At 35.8% G+C, this 23235-nt stretch overlaps 1 protein-coding gene across 2 annotated transcripts in view; it reads left to right on the forward strand.

Moving 5' to 3' along the window:
* SPRED1 (sprouty related EVH1 domain containing 1) overlaps window positions 1–23235 on the forward strand; it is a 120540-nt gene that overhangs the window by 90859 nt on the left and 6446 nt on the right. Inside the window, exons 5-6 of one of the 2 annotated variants that reach the window (XM_025884065.2) lie at window positions 5441–5590; window positions 20518–20619. In XM_025884065.2, the coding sequence (XP_025739850.1) occupies window positions 5441–5590; window positions 20518–20619 (252 nt within the window). The remainder of the gene's footprint in view (window positions 1–5440; window positions 5591–20517; window positions 20620–23235) is intronic. The other variant, XM_073876776.1, reaches the window with a different exon arrangement.

Here is a 23235-nt window from a genome sequence, read left to right on the forward strand (position 1 = left end):
GGCATAGGTTACTATATAGATAATACAGATGAGCCTATGCCAGCACAATACTAAGAGCATTGAATGTGGGTGTATATGACTGCTATAGATAATTTTTTTAAAGCTAGAGATCATGCAAATGTATGTAAAGTCTTTATGTATATCATGTGTTAAATTTTCTGCTCTTGTGAAAGATTTTTGGCATTTCCCACCACCTAACTTTAGAATATGTCCATGTTCCCATAGTAATTGTTACTTTTAAGGGGTTGTAATTCAGTTAAAAACATTCAAATTTGACTAAGCCTGAACACTTTTTACTCAGTTGTATCCAGCTTAAGAAAATTTTGGTTATTACTAATTTTAATTATGGAAATAGTGCAGATAATGTTTTTGGAAAATAATGAAGTATTTTTCTTATTTGACAAATAAGATTGGCAAAGATTGGTAGGTGGTAAAGCCCAGTATGAACAGAGATGTGAGGAAATGATCCCTCTGTAATATACTATCGAGGGGTTTTCAAATGATACATAAGCTTGCTAGAAGGTAGCTTGGTAATATAATGGGAATATATGCATATTCTTTAGTGATTCTATTTATGGGAATTAATCCTAAGGAAATAATATTGCCACTGCACCAAGACGTATGTATAAGGATGTGCATTGCAACATATATAACAGAAAGTAGGAAGGAATCTAAAGGTCCATAATTAGAGTATTAGTTATAGAATAGATGACACACACAAATACTGAACTTCTTTGCAAGCATTTCAAAGCACAAGGTACATCTTTATATATTGATGTGAGAGGTCCATGATATATTATGAAGGAAAAACACCACATGGATAGACTGTCTATAGTATAAATGGAACGATATTATACATAGGATATGAACAAATATACATGCATTAAGAAGTCTGGAAAGCTCTATGTCAAATAATAGGTGTTATTCCATGGGGTTGGGATTATGGGCAGAATTTTTCTGTGTAATTTGAACTTTTACATTTATTAAAATTATTTCTTTTGTGGGGGAAGATTTTTTTGTTAAGGAGTTCTTTTTCTACATTTTTTTATCCTGTTAAACCACATTTACTCCCAAGAGTCTATATTACTTATAATGTGATCTGATTTGTGGATGGTCGCATATTAGAGATTATTTATATGATACTATATGACAGGCATAATTATAAGCCCTAGGGATAAAATGGAGGCAAAGTCTCCCATTACTGGCTCTTGGCAGAAATATAAATAAAAGAACACTTAGAATATAGGGTGATAGATACAAGTATTTTTGAGGAACTTCAGAGGAGGGAATGATTAAGTTGGAGTGGATCACCCAAGACTTTTAAGAGTTTATAGGTGACATTTCAAAGAGTTTTTCTTGTGAAAGAATTGAAGACAGTCATTGTGGGCAGAGGAAATGGCATATACGAAGAATCAGAAGTGTGAAAAGTCAAATGGTAAGAAACAAGTACATCAGTATTTCTGAAACCAAAAGATTTGAGGATGAAATAATATTAGGAGCCATGGTAAAATTGCACAAACTTGTGCATTCATTTCTTAGTTCTTTTGTTCATTCTCAGAGTTTCTTGTTGCAGAAAGAAAATATTATGTAACTTTTAGTAGAACTGATCCATTGTAGAAATTAAACAGCAGATAGATACATAAAAGTGTAAGTTGTGATAATGCCTGGGCTTGGTGAGAATATAGATATGTGAATTGTTAGCACTACCTTGGAAACGTAGGTATATCCTGTAGGTATATCTTGTAATCCACCATTTCTATTCCTGGATATTTACCAGAAAACCCTCTTGTACATATATACCATAAGGTCTGTAAAAGAATGTTCTTAGCAACATTGTTTGAAATAGGCCAAAAAATAAAAATAAAAAAAATAACTGGGGGGAGAGGGCCCATTTCTATGGATTTGTGTAAATTGTATTTCTTATGAAGGTGTTCCTCAGACAATACTGATTTTCTTCCCTTCCACTCTCCAGTATGTGTAGGATTCCCCAAGAGAGCTTTGGTAATTGGAAATCTTAGAAGGGTTGAGCAGAAAAACAAATAGATTTGCATGAATAGCCTTCCCCAAGTCTGGAAACAAGGAGATCAGTTAAAACCTACTGAAATAAGATAGGCAAAAAAGATAATGAGAGAAAATCGATTTGAAAGGTACGCAGAAGGTGAACTTGTTTAGAAAATAATTTTTTTTAATCGAAAGAAAGATATCTTGCATGAATCTAGGAGGGTTTGGGGCAAGAGTTGAAGAATGTCTTAGTTCATCATTTCACATACAGAGTGGGGGGGAAATGTATTTAAGCCAAAAAGCATATGACTAATTCCCTAGTTGATTTACTTGAATATTTTAATAGAATATATTTATATTTCAAAATATTACAATTCGGTATCACAAACAAGGGAAAAAGTATATACCTAGATTTTAAGAGAAATTGTGGCCTACATAAAAGTAAAGCTCTAGAAAAATTGGAAAATTACTCATAATCAAACCATCAAGGATAGGTGTTAACATTCTTTTTATATCATTTCAATCTTTTATTTTTTTATGGTTATGATAATACTGTAAATAAAATTTTGTATACTGACTTTTTAACACTAAATGTTTCCCCATATAGTGGATATTAGTCATAAGCCTAATTTCAAATGACCACTCAATATTCCATTAAATGGAGATACCATAATTTATGTAACCATCCCCATATTTTGGGACATTAGGGTTATTTCTTAAATTTTACTATTAAAAGTAATTCTGTTGAATCACATACCTGTACCTCTGAAACAAATAATACATTATATGTTAAAAAAAAAAAAAAAGGAGGAAGGGAAAAATGAAGGGGGGGAATTGGAGGGGGAGATGAATCATGAAGAGACTATGGACTCTGAGAAACAAACTGAGGGTTCTAGAGGGGAGAGTGGTGGGGTGATGGGTTAGCCTGGTGATGGGTATTAAAGAGGGCACGTACTGAATGGAGCACTGGGTGTTAAACGCAAACAACGAATCATGGAACACTATATCAAAAAAAAGTAATTCTGAGAAAAATAATTTTGCCTAAAGCTTCTTCCATTTAGTACTCTTTTTTTCTTTGCAAGATTCAAGACTTTGTCAAAATGTTTTAAAAACTTTTGATACATTCTACTGAAATAATTTTTCACAAATGGTTGTTCCACATTTTACTTGTATATGTAGAATTAGCAATGACTAAGAATGGCCATTTTACTTATTACTGCTTTTTTTAAAACTTTTTCAATATACATCTAAATTTATAACTTGCTGAAAGAGATATAATTAAGTAGTAGGAAAATACTCTCCCAGTTTGGGATTCTGTAAAAATGTTAGTTTGTTTCTCACAGTTCAAGGATAAGGGACCTTATTGTAGATTGTAGTCTGTACAATACATTGAGGGAGGGAGTTGTTTGTTTTTACCATATGAGACACCTGAAAGATGTTTTCCTTATTTTATTATCTGAGACCCATTTAGGTGTGTAGTTAAAAATTAACTGTGTGATGTGAACTGTAGTTATTAGGTAAATTCTAGCTGTTTTGGCAAACATTTTTAAGTAGAACTAAATTATTTGTTACTCAAACAATAAACACATTTTTATTTAATAATGAAATAACACTCTTGATAGTTCCCTTTAAAAAATAAATGTATTCTTAATCAAAATGAAATGTGTTTTTGCTTAATGTACAGAATATAAGTAGAATTAACCCAAGTCAGTAGAGTAAAATACTTGTGTTATATAACAAGTTTATGTTTGTTCAGATATGGACTTTTCAGTAGGCTTTATTTTACAAATCTTAAATGACTCCTCAATTAGATTGGAATTCAGTAAAATCAACCTGATCCAAATAGTTGTCACCATTATAAGTATAATTACTTTGTAATTACTACTGATATTACTACTACTACTACTACTATAGTAATTCATGCCTGTTTACAGATTTTAATCTCTTGAGTATCCCAAGTAACCCCAAAGTTGTTAGCACAAATATACCCAATTTATAATAAAACCATAATTTAGAGAAGTTAATTGCTTGAATTGCTTAAATTCTATACCTTAGTTGGATGAGACAATTTTCTAACTTAGGCCCTTTCTCTAAACCTCCCCCGCCCCAGGCCCCCATGTTTTTTTCTATTCAGCTTGCTTATGATTTTTACAGTTACTTGAATCATTTATTTTCAAAACTGTCTCGAATATGTTAATATATTTCTTGAAATTTTTTACTCCTTCCAATTTTCAGCATGCATTTTGAAAGAATGTTTGCTGGTTACTAGTATTTAACCAACTTCCTTCTAGTAATTTAGCATTAACTATCATAACTCATTGGGACAACTGTAATGAAAATCAGCTAAAAAGAACAATTAACTGGGTTTGACATTTAGTTTTAAGTGATAGTGCATTCTCAAATATATTTTTAAAAGTTTAATTGCTTTTAGTTTTCATGGCATTTTCACATATATTATCATCTCACTAAATCCTTGAGAAAATCCATGTGGTAAAATAGCATAGGAATTATAAAAGTATTTGGTAATTGAAAAAACCAATTCCACAGAAATTAAATGTCACAAGGCTACTTTGTTCCAGAGCAAGGACTAGAATGTGCATTTATAAACTAAAATATGTTAGCTATTTTATGAATCTTATGCTTTAATTTTAGAGCACCAAATTTTTAATTGTTTTTTTTTTTAAAAAGCTCATAAAGGTTTACTACACCTTTAAGATTATTAGCCCTGTAGTGATTACTCCAAATTATTTTAGGTTAAGCCAGTGATAGTATTTCTGTCATTTTTATTTGGCTTTCACAATCTCTTCTAATAATTATACAGTAACAGGAAAAGTAATGGCAAATAATTATCTCATTCCTTTAAACAAATTATTGTTTATGAAATTTCAAAAACATGTCATTAGGGCCTGTCATTGAGCATGTCCCTTACCTAAGTCTCATGTGCATGAGCTGAATCAGCATAGTCAGGCTAATTAATTCTTTATTCATTCAGTAAGGTCATGGACTGCTGTTTTCTTTTGATCCCCTGTATCATATAACACAGCACAGTCCTTGGTACATACTTTTTTAACTTGCAAGATAACACTTAAATTGATTTGTGTATCTCTGTAATAATTTCTTCATTTTCTATGTATGTTGCTTCTCGTTAAAATTTAAAACTTCATTTTAATTAGATTATCTCTCTAACATGGCATGGTTAGGCTTCTAATTCTTCCTAAGTCATTTGCTATAAGGAAGCCCATAAAGTTGATTTATTATTAATGTTATTGTTATTTTATTTTGACCTGGCTCCCTAATCATGATTGTTTGTGTTTGGGGAATTGCCATTTATAGTGATGGTAGTGGTACATAATGATTTGCTAAATACTTGCTAGAGTGAAAGTATCTTACTTTTTTTTGTTTCTGGCAACTAATGAATTTTGGGGATTATTCCCATTAGGCAACTGAAGAGGACAGTTCCAGTTCTCTAGTGAAAGATCATCTCCAGCAAGAGACAGTTGTTACCAGTGAGCCGTACAGAAGCTCAAGACCTTCTGCCTTTGAAGATCTGAATGCCAGAAGAGTTTACTTGCAGAGCCAAGCCAATCAGGTGAGAAGATTAAATATTTTTCGGTGTGTTATTCATATGTGTAGAAATTGGATGTATTAGAGACGGACATTAAGACCATCTGCCTTTATCAGACAAACAACAGAAATCTAGGGGAATGTGATTTAATTGAACCATAAATTTGACTTTACATTTTTTGATTACAGAGATGAAAGGGAAAGTGTGTTACGCTTTCATTATCTGGGAGGATCTGGGAGGAAGAACCATTTCAGTCTCTTAGGAACCAGAAGTTTCTCTAGCTTTACTCTACATGAAACTTCTCAGATGACAGATATTATGAAAAATATCTTCAGCAAACATATCTGTGGCAAATACACTGATAAATTTCATAGAGTTGTTTCTTGTAGCTTAACCTCAGATACTAATAATGTATTCCTAAATCAACTCAGTGAAAGTGTTTCCTTTGGGTACTGAGTATACAACTCTCTAATTTTTCCAGCTTGATCTAAAAATGAAACCTTAATTATAGACTATAACCCTGTTTTTATGTCACTCACAAATGTTATCAAATCTGTCAGAAGACCATTCATGACCCCATTTCTCTTAGTGATAGAAACAAATGCCTTCATTGTTAAATAAGCATTTGAACCGTTTCGCTATGAACTCATGTGGTTTAAACCATACCCAGTATATGTCTGCAAAATCAGAAGCCCATCAAAGTGGTTTTTTAAAAAATATTTTAAAATACTCTTCTTGATAGACGATATTTATAAGATGTATTAGTGTCCAGTGGCATAGTGGCTATGACTAAAGCCCACCTGATTCTCATTTCATGATTCTCATTTTAACCTGAGGATCCCAAACATGCAGCTTGTTAGGGAAGAAGTTTGCTTTGCATTTGCTCTTCCATCTATCTGGAACACTTTTCCCCTAGATCTTCACAAAGTTTGCTCCTCCCTTCGGGTCACCTCTTCCGTGAAGCCTTCCCTGGGCACTCTAAATAAAATAGCAACTTTTCTATCACTATATCCTTACTCTGCTTTATTTTTCTTCATAACATTTATCATTTCCTAGCTTTATGTATTTAATTTTTCTATTTGTACTGTTTGTTTGTTCCCTGATACCTTGAGAAACCTAGAAGTTTCTGAAGAAAGTGAGCCTCTAGTTAACATTTGTTGAATGAGAGAATGAATAAATGCTAACGGCATCAGCTTGGAAGCAAATGATGTTTTGACTCAGTTTATTCCTGTTCTTATCATTCAATACTGGGAACTTGATTAATTTAGGATAACTTGGGGACTTTATTTTATTATTTTTTAAATTGACATATAATATATTATTTGTTCAGGGGTACAAATCTGTGATTTATCAGTCCTATATAATACCTAGTGCTCATTACAACACTTACCCTCTGCAATGTCCATCACCCAGTTACCCCAGCCTTCCACCTCTCTCCCCTCCAGCAACCCTCAGTTTGTTTCCTATGATGAAGAGTGTCTTACAGTTTGTCTCCCTCTCTGGTTTTGTCTTGTTTCATTTTTTTCCCTCTCTTCCCCTATGATCCTCTGCCTTGTTTCTTAAATTCCACATATCAGTGAGATATGATAATTGTCTTTCCCTGACTGACTTATTTCACTCAGCATAATACCCTCTAGTTCATCCACGTCATTGCAAATGGCAAGATTTCCTATTTTTTTATGGCTGTGTAATATTCCATTGTATATATATATACTGGGGAGGGGGGCTTGATTTTAATGACTCAGTGGCGTTCCTTAGAATTCATTTTAAGAATAAATAGAGCTAGGGGCGCCTGGGTGGCTCAGTTGGTTGGGCATCTGCTTTCGGCTTGGGTTGTGATCCCCGGGTCCTGGGATCGAGCCCCACATCGGGCTCTCTGCTCAGTGGAGAGCCTGCTTCTCCCTCCGCCTCTGTCTGTTGCTCTGCCTACTTGTGCTCTCTCTCTGTCAAATGAATAAATAAAATCTTAAAAAATAAATAAATAAATAAATAGAGCTAGGACTTTGAGGTGCTAGGCATTAAGTAGCTTCTCTCTTTCCCCACTCCCACTGTTCTCCTCTATCTTGTTCATACAAACTCAGTATGACCATTTATCTCTGTCTTTCTTTACATATCCATTTCATTCTTTTTCTCTATGGCCTAGGTTCTTTGTTGCCTCATTGATTAGTAGTGTATTATGACTATCAGAATGTCAGGCTCAGCCCTTTCAGTCTACATGACATTCCAGCCTAGATCACTATTGTCCCAAACCAATTCCATACTCTTATAAGAAGGAAGCTGATTGGCTCAGCTTAGGGCAAGTTTATTTATATATTCTACATAGCTCTCCATTCCAAGGTTACAGGATGAGCCGATTAGGCAGAGAAGAGATAAAATGATGCATACTCTATCCAACATTGCCACTTTTGGGCAGAGCTCCAGTTCTAGGCTATCTTAAAAGTTTATGGCTTGCCTTTGTGTTAGGTGCCAGATCCTGGTTTAATCATAATTATGGCTGATTGGCAGGAGAATGGCAAGGCTAATCATGGCAACCTTGGAGCAAGGATGTTTCTTTTTGTCTTGTGTAAATTTAAGCTATGTGTTTTACATTTCCTGCCTAAACTTGTTATTTTGCCATTTTTCATAAGGTCTGTTTGCTTAATAGAACCAAACTAGGCATCAGGGGAAACGTTCCCTGGATAGAAATTTCTCCAACAGTGGGTAAGGTCTTGGGCTTCAGACAAAGGCAGATCTAGTTTTAAATCTTGTTCTTTTAATTTACTTACAATTACAAAACTAATGCTCTCCATCTTACTGTTTCCTCATATGTAAATATCAGTAATAAAACTTACTCCCGTAGTGTTATTTAGGGGTTAAGGAAGATCATTCATTCATGCAAACATTGATATGTATTTGGAATAGATGCATGTTGAAAATGTTAGAGTACCTACCATGTGCCAGGCCCTATTCTAAGCCCTGAGAATAGCTGTGAACAAGAAAGATATGAGCTCTAGCCTCATGAAGGATATAAATGCTAGTAGGGGAGATAGACTGTTAAACAAGTTAAACCAATAATATTTCAGATAGTAATATTGCTGTGAAACAAAGTAATGGGAAATAGAATAGTAGGAATATACAGGGAAATAGACTAGTAGGAATTATACAGATCTATAAGATGATAGGGAAAATCCTCTGGGGAGCTATTTATATGGAGATATGAATAATATCAAAACAAAACATAATAGCCGTATGAAAATCCAGGGGTGAAGGGTGGGATATCCAAGCAGCAGCTTGGTATTTCAGAGAGATAGGCTGATGGAGCTGCAGTTCAGTGAGTAAAGGTGGTAATATACTGCAAGTTACAGTTAGAGAATTTGGTAGAGTTTGGATAGTGTAGGCTTTTGGGAGGAGTAGGAATTTTGTTCTAGTTTCAGTGAGAAGCAGTTGCAAGGTTTTTAATCTCCAATAAAAGTCCCATTTGCATTTTAAAAACATTATTATGGCTTCTTTGTGGAGAATGGACAGTTAGGATGTGGTCATGAGTGGAATTAAGACCAATTTTGAAGCTATTGTTTTCATCCAGGTAAAAGATTTTGGTGATTTGGACTAGACAGAAATGATGAGAAATGGTGAGATAAGGGGTAAATTCTGGAAGGAAGAGCCAAAAAAGTCTTGATAATAGATTAGAGTCCAGGATGCCTTCTGAGTTTGAGGTCTAAGCAATGGAACGAGTGATGGTGCCATTGTCTGAGATGGACAAGACCAGGACAGTACCTCTGTCACCACCAATACAGTGCCATTCCCACTTCCCACTATTTCACTATTCACAGAGTGAAAGATTTGTCTAATACCCAGAGGTTGTATGTTAGGACATGTAGGCTCATATTCTGAATGATGTATGTCATGATTAAGTAAACTGTCATGATTATTTCAGGGTGAAAAAAGATGGATCTTAAATCTTTCTTGTGATCAGATAGTTTTTAAATGTTTACTTAACTGAAGTTCTATTTTCTCCACTGATCTCGGACTTTATAGCCCCTTTCACTTTCATGTTGGCCATTTTTCAAACACATTGGTGTTGTCATTTATTGCTAGGGGGTTTTTTTCCTTCTCAGAAGATAAGACTCTCTTGTTTCCTTGATAGTGTTTGATTGTCTTAATTTGTTCTGTCAAACACATGAGTGTTCCCTCAGTACATAGAACTGCAATTTATATTGATATTCTTTACATTTTTCCCCTCTGATATCATGGTATATGAAGTGGCATAATGAAACCTGTTAGTATTTCTTATTCTTTTTTTTTTAAAACCTGTTAGTATTCCTTTCTGGTGTTTTTCATAAATAAAAAAAACACTGAAAGCAACACAGATTTCTGAGAATCATTCTGCTTTTACTTTGGAAGATGACTTTCATTCTCATATTTAATTATTTTCAGATTAGTTGTTAAAGTATTATATGTGTTTTCATGTTTAATAATTTCATCTGACCTTTGTAATTGTCTTAGGAAATCAAGAAGACTAAGAATGAGATTTTATAGTCTTTTGGTGCTTCACTAAGTACTTTTTTGACTCCAGTATTTCATTTGAGCAGAGCCAGTATCTTTAGTTTTTGTCAGTGAAGAAATTCATGCATAGAATCATTAAGTACCTGAACAGTCACTTAGATTAATACTCGCTGAATTGTTAGAATTCTGAGGTTATTTACAAATGCTAAATGTTTCTTTCTTCTGCCTCCTCCTCCTCTTCTTTTCCTTTTTATTCTAGCTCAGACTAAAATACTGCCTTTTATGTTAATCAGACAGCTTTGTATTTCATTAAATCTGTAAGTATGGCTTGTTAATCCTTATCATAGCTGGTCCCTACTGTATGCTGAGTACTGTTTAAAGCATTTATATAACTAATATTGATCTTCACAACAACCTGTATGACAAACTGCCTCATTTGGGGGATAGAAATTATCCATAGTTTATGCATGTTTTTGTCTAAGTTTACTATGAAATTTTATAAGAAATGCAAGAAAAATTAATTGGTACAAGAAGGAAAAAAGTAATTTTAAGCCAGTTTTACTTTGACTAAAATAATAACAAAAATAGAGGCTGAAAATAGTTTGCATACCTTTTCCAGGGATTTGGAGTCAGAGCAATCCATCTGGAGTCATATTTGCTCATCAACGTCTAGGCATTCTAGGAAATAAGATAGTTAAGATTGGGGATATCCTGTTTAATATCTTTAAATATAAAATATGTTCCAATATCTTGAGTGATGGGCAGAAAAACTCACCAGTGGAGGAGAGAGTGGATATATGTACATCCTGAAGTAGTCCCGTGATTGATATAGTTGAGCCGTGAGAAAAAACTTGATGAAGGTAACACAAAGTTATAATAGACTAATATTCATCATCCCAGGCCCTGGGAATTTATTTGGCCTACCTTTTTTGTCTGAGGGAAGTATAAGCTACTCTTTTGACTGATGGGAGGGAAAAGAACTGAGCCCTTCTCCCAAAATGGCAATGATGATAGTGGTGGATTGGTTGGAGAATGTAGTCGCCATGCAGAAAACTAAAATAGTGCTAGGTAACTGCAAAGAGGGAAGTAAACAACATTTGGCAGGCAGCTCTTAGCATGGGGATTTTGAACATCGCTTCAGAAGGAGCCAGACTATTAGGGAATTGAATTCTAGCTTCTTTACAACTTTTCCTTATCTCCAAGATTGATGTGACATACAGAAACAAGAGTTATGTTTTATGAGTTTATATAACTAGACATTTAATTACACATTTGCTGATGTTAAAATAAGTGAACTCAGTTTATTAGGGATTAGAATGGAGTAGGTATTCTCCTTTAAAGCTGCAGTAGAGGGGCGCCTGAGTGGCTCAGTCATTAAGAGTCTGCCTTCGGCTCAGGTCATGCTCCCAGGGCCCTGGGATTGAACCCCACATTGGGCTCCCTGTTCCGCAGGAAGCCTGCTTCTCCCTCCCCCACTCCCCCTACTTGTGTTCCCTCTCTCGCTGTCTCTGTCAAATAAATAAATAAAATCTTAAAAAAAAAAAAGCTACAGTAGTTATTAGCTATGCATTTAATAAGTAATTACAGAAGTTTCTTAACAGGATTAATGCACACTTGCATTTGGTACAGTCCTGTTATAGTGGTATACCATTTGTCCATTTGGATGTCACCCAATAGGCTTCACAGAGGAATTTCCCATGTTACAGAATCTGGCCTTAAACTTGAAGGTCAGAAACCATATTTTGTCAGGATGTTAAGACTGGAGTCATCTTTCATGACGTAAAATAATCACATTTAAGAAAAATGGTTTATAAAAATTAGAATGTAAAATTTAAGCCATCGTGTGGACTGTAGTACTAGTGGTAGCTTGTTTAGTACATTGTCTGCAAAAAATAGATCTTCATGAGATACTAGATCATTGCCAAAATCTAGCTTCATGTGTATATGCTCAACAGAGTACTTGCATGCTTTGAATGTTTAATTGCCTTTGACTGGATAGCTTGATGGATCCTTCTCTACAGCAGAACAGTCTTGCCAAAAGAACTAGACTGTTTCCTTGCTGTCAAGAAATATGAAGAGTCTGAGATTTTTATCCTGGCTAACAGGTTAACCTGCCAGTTGTATGGATGCTGACAGAAGACAAGACTGGTAAATGAGAGACAAAGGACATTATTACTTACAGCACAATAAAGTAGCATGAGCTTCATGTTTGTGCTGGTCCCCTGGCCTTCCAAATCCGGTGGGGATGGCACTGAGCTGCTCAGGTAGATGTTGCACACTCAGTGGGTTTGCATCACAGCATTGGAACCCTGGGCTTAGGGAATCCAAAGTCTTTTATAAAGGGCAGTAAGTTTTGCCTGACTTTTGCCAGAGAGGGAGACAGTGTCATAGTCATATACTGGATGCTAAACAAACCTAACTGAAAACTGGGAAGACACTATGTTTCAGTGGTTTCACTTTACACACATCTTTGCATAGAAAGAGTCTGAAACAAAGACAAACAGTGCCTCTCCTCACTAGGTCTGCAGAAATGAGACCTAAGGAGAATTGTTACCTAATACTAGCTGAAAAAAACACTAGGTTTTTCCTCAAGTTATGCTTAGATAGGCATTTTAAGTGTTTGTCTGACTTATTTTCAGTGCTTCCATGGGCTATTTAAATCCTTTTCATGGATAGGTACGTTCTTTCAAAATGCTAATGCTCTCAGTCAGGTATTAGGTCAGTTAGGTCTAATAGACCTAGAAGCTAGCATTATAGCTCTTTTACTCAATTTTGCTTACTTTCAAGTTCCTGAAGGTCATTTCATTGTGGACAAATAAAGGCACATGTATCAGTGAGTTTCTGATAGAAAATTTATGACATATTTAGTACTTAGAAAGCAATATACATAACGAACACCTGAGAAACCAGCAAACAACTTAAAGAAATGAGCACCCCCAGTCCCATTCCCTTGCTTCATTCTAGAAGTAACCATTATCTTGGATTTTGTTTACTTTGCATTCCTGTGCTTTCTTGGTAACTCAACCGCTTATTTCTTCTTCTTTGGCCAGTGGATATTTCAGTTGTTTCCATATTTTTGTTGTTATTAGGCATACTGCTAGTACAAACTTTCTTGTTCCAACTATTCATATGCAAGACTTTCTTCAGGGTGTATAGGAACGGGCTTTTTTTTTTTTTTTTTAAGATTTTGTTTATTTGAGAGAGAGAATGAGAGAGAGCACGAGACGGGGGAGGGTCAGAGGGAGAAGCAGACTCCCTGCTGAGCAGGGAGCCCGATACGGGACTCGATCCCGGGACTCCAGGATCATGACCTGAGCTGAAGGCAGTTGCTTAACCAACTGAGCCACCCAGGCACCCAGGAACGGGCTTTTGACATTGGTGTGTACAGAAGGCTCTGAACAAATTAGACAAATTAGTCTATAGGATTCCTGTGTTCTATGAGTAAGAGATACTTATTGAGCATTTGCAAGATTATAGAAATAGCTGTGATTGTTCCTTTATAAAATGGTTTTAATTAAGTGGTCTTCTATGACCTTGTTCCTGAGTAATCTGAGTAATAAAATTTTCAGTGACATTTCTCCATTTTTAGTTTTATTTATGGGCAATATCTCTTAGCTAATGGTAGTTTTTCACTCTCTTTAAGGGGGTTTTGATGAATAGATATTCTAAATTTTAATGCAACTGAATTTATCATTCTTTTCCTAATGGTGTTTCTACAAATTCCTCCCTATTTTTGTCTCAAACGTTTTCTCCCTATTCTTTTTTTTAATTTTTTATTGTTATGTTAATCACCATATATTACATCATTAGTTTTTGATGTAGTGTTCCATGATTCATTGTTTGTGCATAACACCCAGTGCTCCATGCAGAACGTGCCCTCTTTAATACCCATCACCAGGCTAACCCATCCCCCCACCCTCCTCCCCTCTAGAACCCTCAGTTTGTTTTTCAGAGTCCATCGTCTCTCATGGTTCGTCTCCCCCTCTGACTTACTCCCCTTCATTCTTCCCCTCCTGCTATCTTCGTCTTTTTCTTTTTTCCTAACATATGTTGCATTATGTGTTTCAGAAGTACAGATCTGTGATTCAACAGTCTTGCACAATTCACAGCGCTCACCATAGCACATACCCTCCCCAATGTCTATCACCCAGCCGCCCCATCCCTCCCACCCCCCACCACTCCAGTAACACTCAGTTTGTTGCCTGCATTTTCTCCCTATTCTAAAAGTTCTAAATTTTTGTTTGTAACCCACTTCAAACTAATTTCTGTGGTAGTGATCCAATTTTATTTTTTCCATATAGATAATAGATAATTAATTGTTCCCACACCATTTATTGGATTCCTTCCCCCACTAATAAACAGTGCCATATCTTCATTTATCAAGTTGCATGTTTTGAATCCTTTTTAAAAATCTGATCAAATGCTTACTTCCATTTTGTGTTTACTTCAGATCCCATTTTCCTCATGACACCTTCCCAGACCATTGAATCCATGGTGATTTCTTCTCCTGTTAACTCCTGAATTCTTACACATTCCACCTTAAGTTATAATTACATAACTTTGCAAGCTTATGCTTTATCCTTTTACCTCAGTGAGGATAACAACCGTTTTTCTACTTTATCATGCTTTCCATAGTGTCTAGTATTATATATTTTTTAGGAAATCAAATATAGTTGCATACTGAAACTAAAAGGAAAACTGAATGGGAAATGTTAGCTCATAATTCTTCACACTATACAGAAATAGGTAGACATAGGAGGATGCATAATAAAGACAGGTTAGAGAAAGTAAACTCCATAATACAGAAATTGTACTTCATCCCACATTAATCATTTAGCCCTTCCTCATAATTAAAATTGGAATGCTTCTGTTTCTCTTTATGGTCCTACTATGTGATTAAAGTGCTAAAGTAAAATTTTAAAACTGTAGGAAACAAGGCTGGGAATGAAATAATTTCTTAAAGTCCTTAACTATTTTATTTTCTTTTAGAGAGAGAGAGAAAGAGAGCATGAGCAGGGGGAGGGGGGGAGGGAGAAGCAGACTCTGCTGAGCAGAAAGCCTGATGCGGGACTCAATCCTGGGACCCTGGGATCATGACTTGAGCTGAAGGCATATGCCTAAGCAACTGAGCCACCCAGGCACCCCTGTCCTTAACTATTTTTATTAAACTTCTTTTTTGTTTAAGATACTACTAAGTAGGTGGTTCATGTTGGATATGTCCATTTAAATTCATTATTGAGTTGAAGTATACAAACTTTTTAACCCAGCAATTCTACTTTTAGGAATTTGTGATGCAGATATGCCTGGACATGTGTATTAAAAAATAATGTATAAAGATATTTGTTCAGTTGTGTTTATAACAGCAAAAGCTGGGGAAGAGTCTGTGTATATTGATCAGACTAGTTAAATAAATTATTCATTCAATGGAATATTAAGCTGCTATTAAAAGAAAAGCTATATGTATAAACAGAGAAAGGTATCTGTAATGTAACAAGTGTAAGGAAGCACTAAATTTTTAAAGATCCTCATAAATGCAGACATGCATGAGTGTGTGTGTAAATACATAGCCCCAAAGTGGAAAGTACAGTTATAACTGATGAACTTACCTTGACATACCATAATCACCCAAAGTCCATAATTTACATTTGGGTTCGCTTTTGGTGTTTTGCATTCTGTGTATTCCGACAAATGTGTGACATGTATCCATCATTATGGTATCATAGAGTTTTTTTATTGCTCTAAAAAATTCTCTGTGTTCCTCCTGTTCACCTCTACTCCACCCACCAAAACACAACTCCTGGCAACTTATCTTTTTACTATCTTTATAGTTTGCCTGTATCGGAAAGTCATATAGTTGGAATCATAAAGTTAATATAGCCTTTCCAGATTGGTTTCTTCCACTTAGTAATATGTATGTAAAATTCTTCCATGTTTTTTTTACAAATACTGAATAATAATCTATTGTCTGGGTCTACCACACTTTATCCTTTCCCTTACTGAAGGCCATCTTGGTTGCTTCCAAGTTTTAGCACTTATGAATAAAGCTACTATAAATATTGTTGTGCTTATTTTTGCCTGGACATAAGATTTTGAATCTTTTGAGTAAATATCAAGGAGGACAATTGCTGGATCATATTTAAGAGTATGTTTAGTGTTATAAGAAATTACCAAATTGTCTTCCAAAGTATGTGTACCATTTTGAATCCCACCAGCAGTCCTCTTGCCCCACATCCTTCCCAGCATTTGGCATTATCAGTGTTCTGAATACGCCATTCTGCTAGTTGTGTAGTGGTATCTCATTGTTTTAATTTGCATTTCCCTGATGATTTAAGGTATGTAGCATCTCATTTGCTTACTTTCCATCTGTGTATCTTCCTTGGTGAAGTGACGAGATCTTGGCCCATTTTTTTAATTGGGTTGTTTGTTTTTTTGTTGTTGGTTTTTAACAATTCTTTGTATATTTTGAATAACAGTCCTTTATCATATATCTTCTACAAATAATTTCTCCCATTCTGTGGCTTGTCTTCTTGTTATTTTGACATTGTATTTTGCAGAGCAGAAGTTTTTAATTTTAATGAAGTCCACCTTATGAGTTCTTTCTTTCATGGATTGTGCCTTTGGTGTTGTATCTCAAAAGTCATTGCCATTTCTCTGCATCTTCACCAACATTTGTCGTTTCCTGACTGGGGGGGGGTGGGGGATGGGTTAGCCTGGTGATGGGTATTAAAGAGGGCACATATTGAATGGAGCACTGAGTGTTATACGCAAACAATGAATCATGGACCACTACATCAAAAACTAATGATGTAATGTATGGTGATTAACATAACAATAAAATAAAAAATTTTTAAAAAGCCATCACCGTTACCAGGGTCATCTGTTCTGTTCCACTGATCTATTTGTTCTTTTGTATCAACCACACTGTCTTGATTAATATAGCCTGGAAGTCAGGTAATGTCAGTCCTCCAGCTTTAATTCTCCTTCAGTATTGTGTTGGCTATTCTGGGTCTTTTGCCTCTTTCTATAAACTTTAGAATCAGTTTGTCAGTATCCACAAAATAATTTGCTGGGGGTTTAATTGGGACTGCATTGACTCTAGAGACCAATTAGGGAAGAACTGACATCTTGACAATATTGAGTCTCCCAATCCATGAACATGGAATATCTCTGCATTTATTTTCTTTTGTTTTGTTCATCAGCATTTTATACTTTTGCTCTTGTAAATTTATTCTTGTAAATTTATTAGAATCTGTTTTATGGGGGCACCTGGGTGGCTCAGTTGTTAGGCGTCTGCCTTCGGCTCAGGTCATGATCCCAGGGTCCTGGGATCAAGCCCCACTTCGGGTTCCCTGCTCAGTGGGACGTTTGCTTCTCTTCCTCTCCCATTCCCCCTGCTTGTGTTCCCTCTCTCACTATGTCTCTCTCTGTCAAATAAATAAAATCTTTAAAAAAATAAAATAAATCTGTTTTATGGCCCAGAATGTGGGCCGTAAATGGTTGATGTTCATGTGAGCTTGAAAAAATATGTATTCTGCTATTGTTAAGTAGTCTCTAGATGTCAGTTATATTCACCTGATTGATGGTGTTGAGTTCAGCTAGGTCCTTAATGATTCTCTGCCTGTTGGATCTGTCCATTTCTGATTGAAGGGTGTTGAAGTCTCCAGCTGTGGTAGTAGGTACATCTCTTTATCCTTGCATTTCTATCAAGTTTTGCCTTGTGTAATTTAATGCTCTGTTCTTAAGCACTACACATTAAGGATTGCAGGTCTTAGAAAATTAATCTCATAACATTATGTAATGCCCTCTTTATTTTTTTTTTAAGATTTAATTTATTCCTTAGAGAGAGGATGCACAAGCAGGGGGAGAGGCAGAGGGAGATGGAGAAGCAGGCTCCCTGCTTGATGTGGGGTTTGATCCCAGGACCCCAGGATCTTGACCTGAGCCAAAAAGCAGACGCTTAACCAACTGAGCCACCCACCTGCTCCTTAATGCCCCTCTTTATGACCAGTAACTTTCTTTGCTTTGAAGTCTGCTTTGTCTGAAATGAATTAAATTTGCTTTCTTTTGATTAGTGTTAGTATAGTGTATTCTCTCTCCGTTTACTTTTACTCTATATGTGTCTTTATACTTATAGTTTGTTTCTTGTAATTGGGTCTTTTTTATTCATTCTGGCAGTCTGTATTTTTTAATTGGTACCTTTAGGACATTAACATTCAAAGTGGTTATCAATACAGTAAGATTAATATCTGTCATATTTTTTTACAGTTTTCAATTTGTTGCCCTTGTTCTCTGTTTCTCTTTTTGTCTTTCACTTACTTTCTGTCTTTTGTGGTTTCATTCAACATTTTATGTGGTTTTATTTTCTCTCCTTTTTAGCATATAAGTTATATTTGTTTGTTTTACCTTTTTTTATGGTCTCCCTATGCTTTGCATCTGTGTCCATTTTCAGAGAACACTAAATCACTTTACAGGTATTGGGATTACCTGATAATAACAAAATAATCCTAACTCCTCCTTCCCATCTCTTATATCATTACTGTCATTTATTTCATATATATGTGAGTATATATGAATATATATAATCATACATGATTGAATACATTGTTACTATTTTTGAATAAGCTATGCTCTGTTAGCTCAATTAAGAATAAGAAAAATTAAAATTGTATTTTATTGTGAAATTTTATTCTTTCCTCAGTGCTCCTTTACTCTTATGTAGATCTGAGTTTCTGATCTGTATTATTTTCCTTCTCTAAAGAATCTCATAACATTTCTTATAAGGCAGGTCTACTGGCAACAAATTTCTTCAGTTTTTATTTGAGAAAGTCTATATCTTTTTTGAAGTTTGTTTGCTTTTTGGCAAGGTACAGAATTCTAGGTTGACAGATTTTTTTCTTTCACCACTTTAAATATTTTACTCTCTTCTTACATGGTTTCTGAGGTGAAGTCAGATGTAATTCTTTGCTCTTCTATAAGTAAGGAATTTTGTTGTTGTTCATTTTTCAGGATTTTTTCTTTGAGTTTTAATAGTTTGAAAATATTCTTAGGTGGAGTATGTTTTTTGGGATTTATCCTGCTTGGTGTTCTTTGAGTTTCCTGGGTCTGTGGTTTGGTGTCTGACATTAATTTAGGTAAATTCTCAGTCATTACTATTTTAAATAGCTCAGAGATTTTTTTCCTCAGTCATGTCCAGTCTAGTAAGTTCAGCAAAGGCACTCTTCATTTCTCTTAATGTTTGTGAACTCTAGCATTTCTTTTGGTTCCTTATTAGAATTTCTGTCTCTTTCCTTGTATTGCTCATTTGTTCTTGCATGCTGTCTATCCATTAGAGCTTTTAGGGTATTAATCATAGTTGTTTTAAATTCCTAGTCTGCTAATTCCAACATCCCTGCTATGTCTGGTTCTGATGCTTGTTCTGTCTTTTCAAATTGGTTTTTGCCTTTCAGTATATTTTACAGTTTGTTTTTTTTTTTTAATAGCTACACATGATGTACTGGGTCTTAAAGGAACTGCTAGAAATAGGCCTTTAGTATACGGTGGTGAGGTATGGTGGGGAGGGGAAGCATTCTGTAGTCCTATGATTAGGTCTCAGTCTTTCAGAATGAGCCTGTGCTTCTGGACTGTTAACTCCGCTAGTATTTTGCAGTTTTTTCTAACTTTTTGGTTGGATCAGCTGGTTAGAGTTGACTAGAGTTGGCTTTTTGTCTTCTGGGTCAGGTAGGCTCTGATAATATCCTAGGTCAGGCTCTGGTTCACTAGTTTCTCCTGAGGGCAGACCTTGTTAAAAAAAACAAACCGAAAAACCCGAGTATTCTGGCATAGTTAAAAAATAGTTCCTTTTCCCATCCCCTTTCTGGATGCATGCAAGGATTTTTCTGATAATTTACTGCAAGAACTTGGTTGAGCTCCTGGAGGTAAACACAAAAAAATTTGGGAGCTCTACTATGACTGGGTCCACTTAGAGTTTTTAACTCAGTGTATACACTGAGCTCTGGCAACTCATCAATTATAGTTCAGGTTTTCCAACCTCAGCACTGGTTTCTATGGGAATTTCTGCTCATGAATCTGCTCTAGTGGGCTGTGACTCCCTTTATATTCCTGTCTGTCTCCAATCTTGGAGGCAGGGGTTTGCACTGTGTCCTCCTCTCTCTTACAGATCTGAGAAGAGTTGATGATATTTTTTCTATTTAAGGTTTTTTACTTGTTAGAACAGAGTGGCAATTACTAAGTTCCTTACATGCAGAATCAGAAACCAGAAGTTCGTGTTACTTTCGAAATTAAAATTTAAACGTGTAAGGAATCGCCTAAGTTTAAATAATAGGATGATTCAAATAATGCTTTTTATTAAAACTATTTTGAAAGGCTTCACTACTAATAGGCTATGAAGTTTTGGAATACACACTGCATATAGTTTTATTAAAAATAAATACATTCTCTTGTCACTTAAGTAGAAATTGTTTATATTTTAGATAACGTTCAGTCATCCGGGCCTAGACAGTCAGAGCAGAAGTATAGAATATGTACAACGACAAATATCCAAGGAATGTGGAAACCTAAAATCCCAAAATAGGGTAAGTGGTCTTAGTTTTATCTTCTTTTTTTGTTGTTTTGTTTTTAATGTTTTTATTTTTATTTTTTTTTTAAGATTTTATTTGAGAGAGAGCACAGGCAGGGGGAGAGGCAGAGGGAGAGGGAGAAGCAGACTCTCTGCCCAGCAGGGAGCCCGATGCAGGACTTGATTCCAGGACCCCCAGGGATCATGACCTGAGCCGAAGGCAGATGCTTAATGACTGAGCCACCCAGGCACCCCTTAGTTTTATTTTCCGATATAGACTATAACTAATTAACATATAAGTGAAATTTTTTAGTCTCCATGTAGCTGAATTATACTAGGAATTTTTTTTCATGTGTACATTTGCTACATATATGATTATAAACATTATTACTTAAATTCCATCCAAGTTTCTGGTTTGAGTCTGAGGATTGCCACTGTGTATTTATCACTGAATAAAGCCAATAGGAATTATATATTGGTAATTTAATAGACTGTATCCATCATTCCACCTTTAGCCCAGATCTGGAGGTTTATTTTAGCCCCAGTTCCATAATATCTTGAGAATGGAATTTTGCCTCAACCTGGATCAGGTACTTTCCTGTAGACCAGTTACTGTGTCCAGGGACTAGGACTAGGAAATACAAATGTGACTACAAGAAGCCCGCTTGTATAGGTAAAGGGAAAGGTTATTTTGATTTAGACCCCATTTGATTTATCCCCCAAAAGATATAATTTGCTCCCGGGCCTCAGGAAGACAATATACCCAGAAAGGGGGTGGGAGAAGGAGCAAGGAGAGGGAATGAGAACAAGCAGGTGTAGTGTGTTTTAGGTCATTTTCAGAGACTATATAGCCAAGCTATATACATGTGTGTCTGTGTATTGGTTTGCTAGGGCTATCATAACAAAGTATCAGATGGAGTGGCTTGAACAAAAAAAATTATTTTCTCATAGTTCTGGAAACTGGAAGTCTAAAATCAAGATGTTGGCACATTTGGTTTCTTCTGAAGCTTCTCTTCCTGGCTTGTAAATGTCTGCTTTTTGGCCACGTCCTCATATGGTCTTTCTTTTGTACACCCACATCTCTGGTGCCTCTCTGTATGTCCAAATTTCCTTTCCTTTTCTTTCTTTCCCCCTTTTTTTTTTTTTAAGATTTATTTATTTATTTTAGAGAAAGAGAGAGAGAGAACACGTGTGAGCAGGGGGAGGGGCAAAGGAAGAGGGAAAGAATCTTCAGACTCTTGGCTGAGCACGGAGATCCCACGACCCCAAGATCATAACTGAGCTGAAATCAAGAGTCGGAAACTTAACTGACTGAGCCACACAGGCCCCCCCCAAATTTCCTTTTCTTAAAAGGATACCAGATTGGATTAAGACCCATCGTAAGGACCTTATTTTAATGTAATCACCTTTAAAAGGCCTTATATCCAAATGTTGTTATATTCTGAAGTATTGGTTTCAACATATGAATTTGGGAGTACACAGTTCAGCCCATAACATTCCGCCCTCTGGTTCCGCAGATTCATCTCATCACAACAGCCCAAAAGTTTTAACCCATTCTAGCATCAATTCTAAGTCCTGCATCTTTTCTACTAAGTTGAGTGTGGGTGAGATGCAGGATGTGTTTCATCCTAAGGCAAAATTCCTCTCCAGCTGGGAACCTGTAAAGCAAGACAAATTACCTGCTTCTAAAATAGCAGGATGGGAAAGGCATAGAATAGATACTCTCTTTTGAAAAGGGAGAAATCTTAGAAAGAAGAAAGCAGTCATGAGTCCTAAGCAAGTCTAAAACCTAGCAGGGCAAATTCTGTGAGATTTTAAGGCTTGGGAATAATCCTCTTTGGCTCTGGCTCAGTATTTTGTCCTATGGGCCAAGCAGATTGGTGACCCCAAATCCTTAGCAGTGCATGATAGCCTCATACCCTAGGTTCCAGGTTTTCTGGCCCACTGAAACTGAGGAGAGAGCCTCACCCTTGGGATCATTCTTTCCTTTTCTTAAAGGATAACACATGTTTTCAGTCAGATAGCTCTATTTGCCAGTCCTGTAAATCCTAGAAGTCCAAAAAAGCTTTTCTTCGTTTCATGCTACCTCTGTTTCCTGTAGTCCATTGTAGCAGCTTTGTAGCTGAGATAGTTGATTGGATTCAGGAATCACACCATAATCTCTTTATTATATGATTGGTTAGCCACACCCTTGGGTATTCTCTCTAGAACATGCTTTCTCAATTTTTGCACTACCCATAGGCAGAGAATTTTCCAATTCTTCAAGATCTCCTTCCTTTTTGCTTAAAAATTTCTACTTCAGTTTATCCCTTTCCTCTCACATTTTAGTGTTAGCCACAAGGAGAAACTGAGCACCTTCAGCGCTTTGCTTAGAATCTCTGCCAAATATCCAAGTCCATCAGTCACAGGTTCTGTCTTCCACACAACGCTAACATACAGTTCATCCACATTCTTTACCAATTTAAAACAAGTATCACCTTCCCTCCAGTTTCCAGCATTGTTCATTTCCATCTGAGCCTTCACCAGAAGCACATTTAATGTCCATATTCCTAACAACAGTCTCTTCAAGGCTTTTTGTAACATGAACCTCAAAACTCTTTTAACTTCTACCCATTTCCAAAGTCATTTCCAC

The sequence above is a fragment of the Callorhinus ursinus genome, unplaced genomic scaffold, assembly GCF_003265705.2.
Source record: "Callorhinus ursinus isolate GAN/ISIS: 27379988/994484 unplaced genomic scaffold, GSC_fseal_2.0 scaffold25, whole genome shotgun sequence".
Lineage (NCBI taxonomy): Eukaryota > Metazoa > Chordata > Mammalia > Carnivora > Otariidae > Callorhinus > Callorhinus ursinus.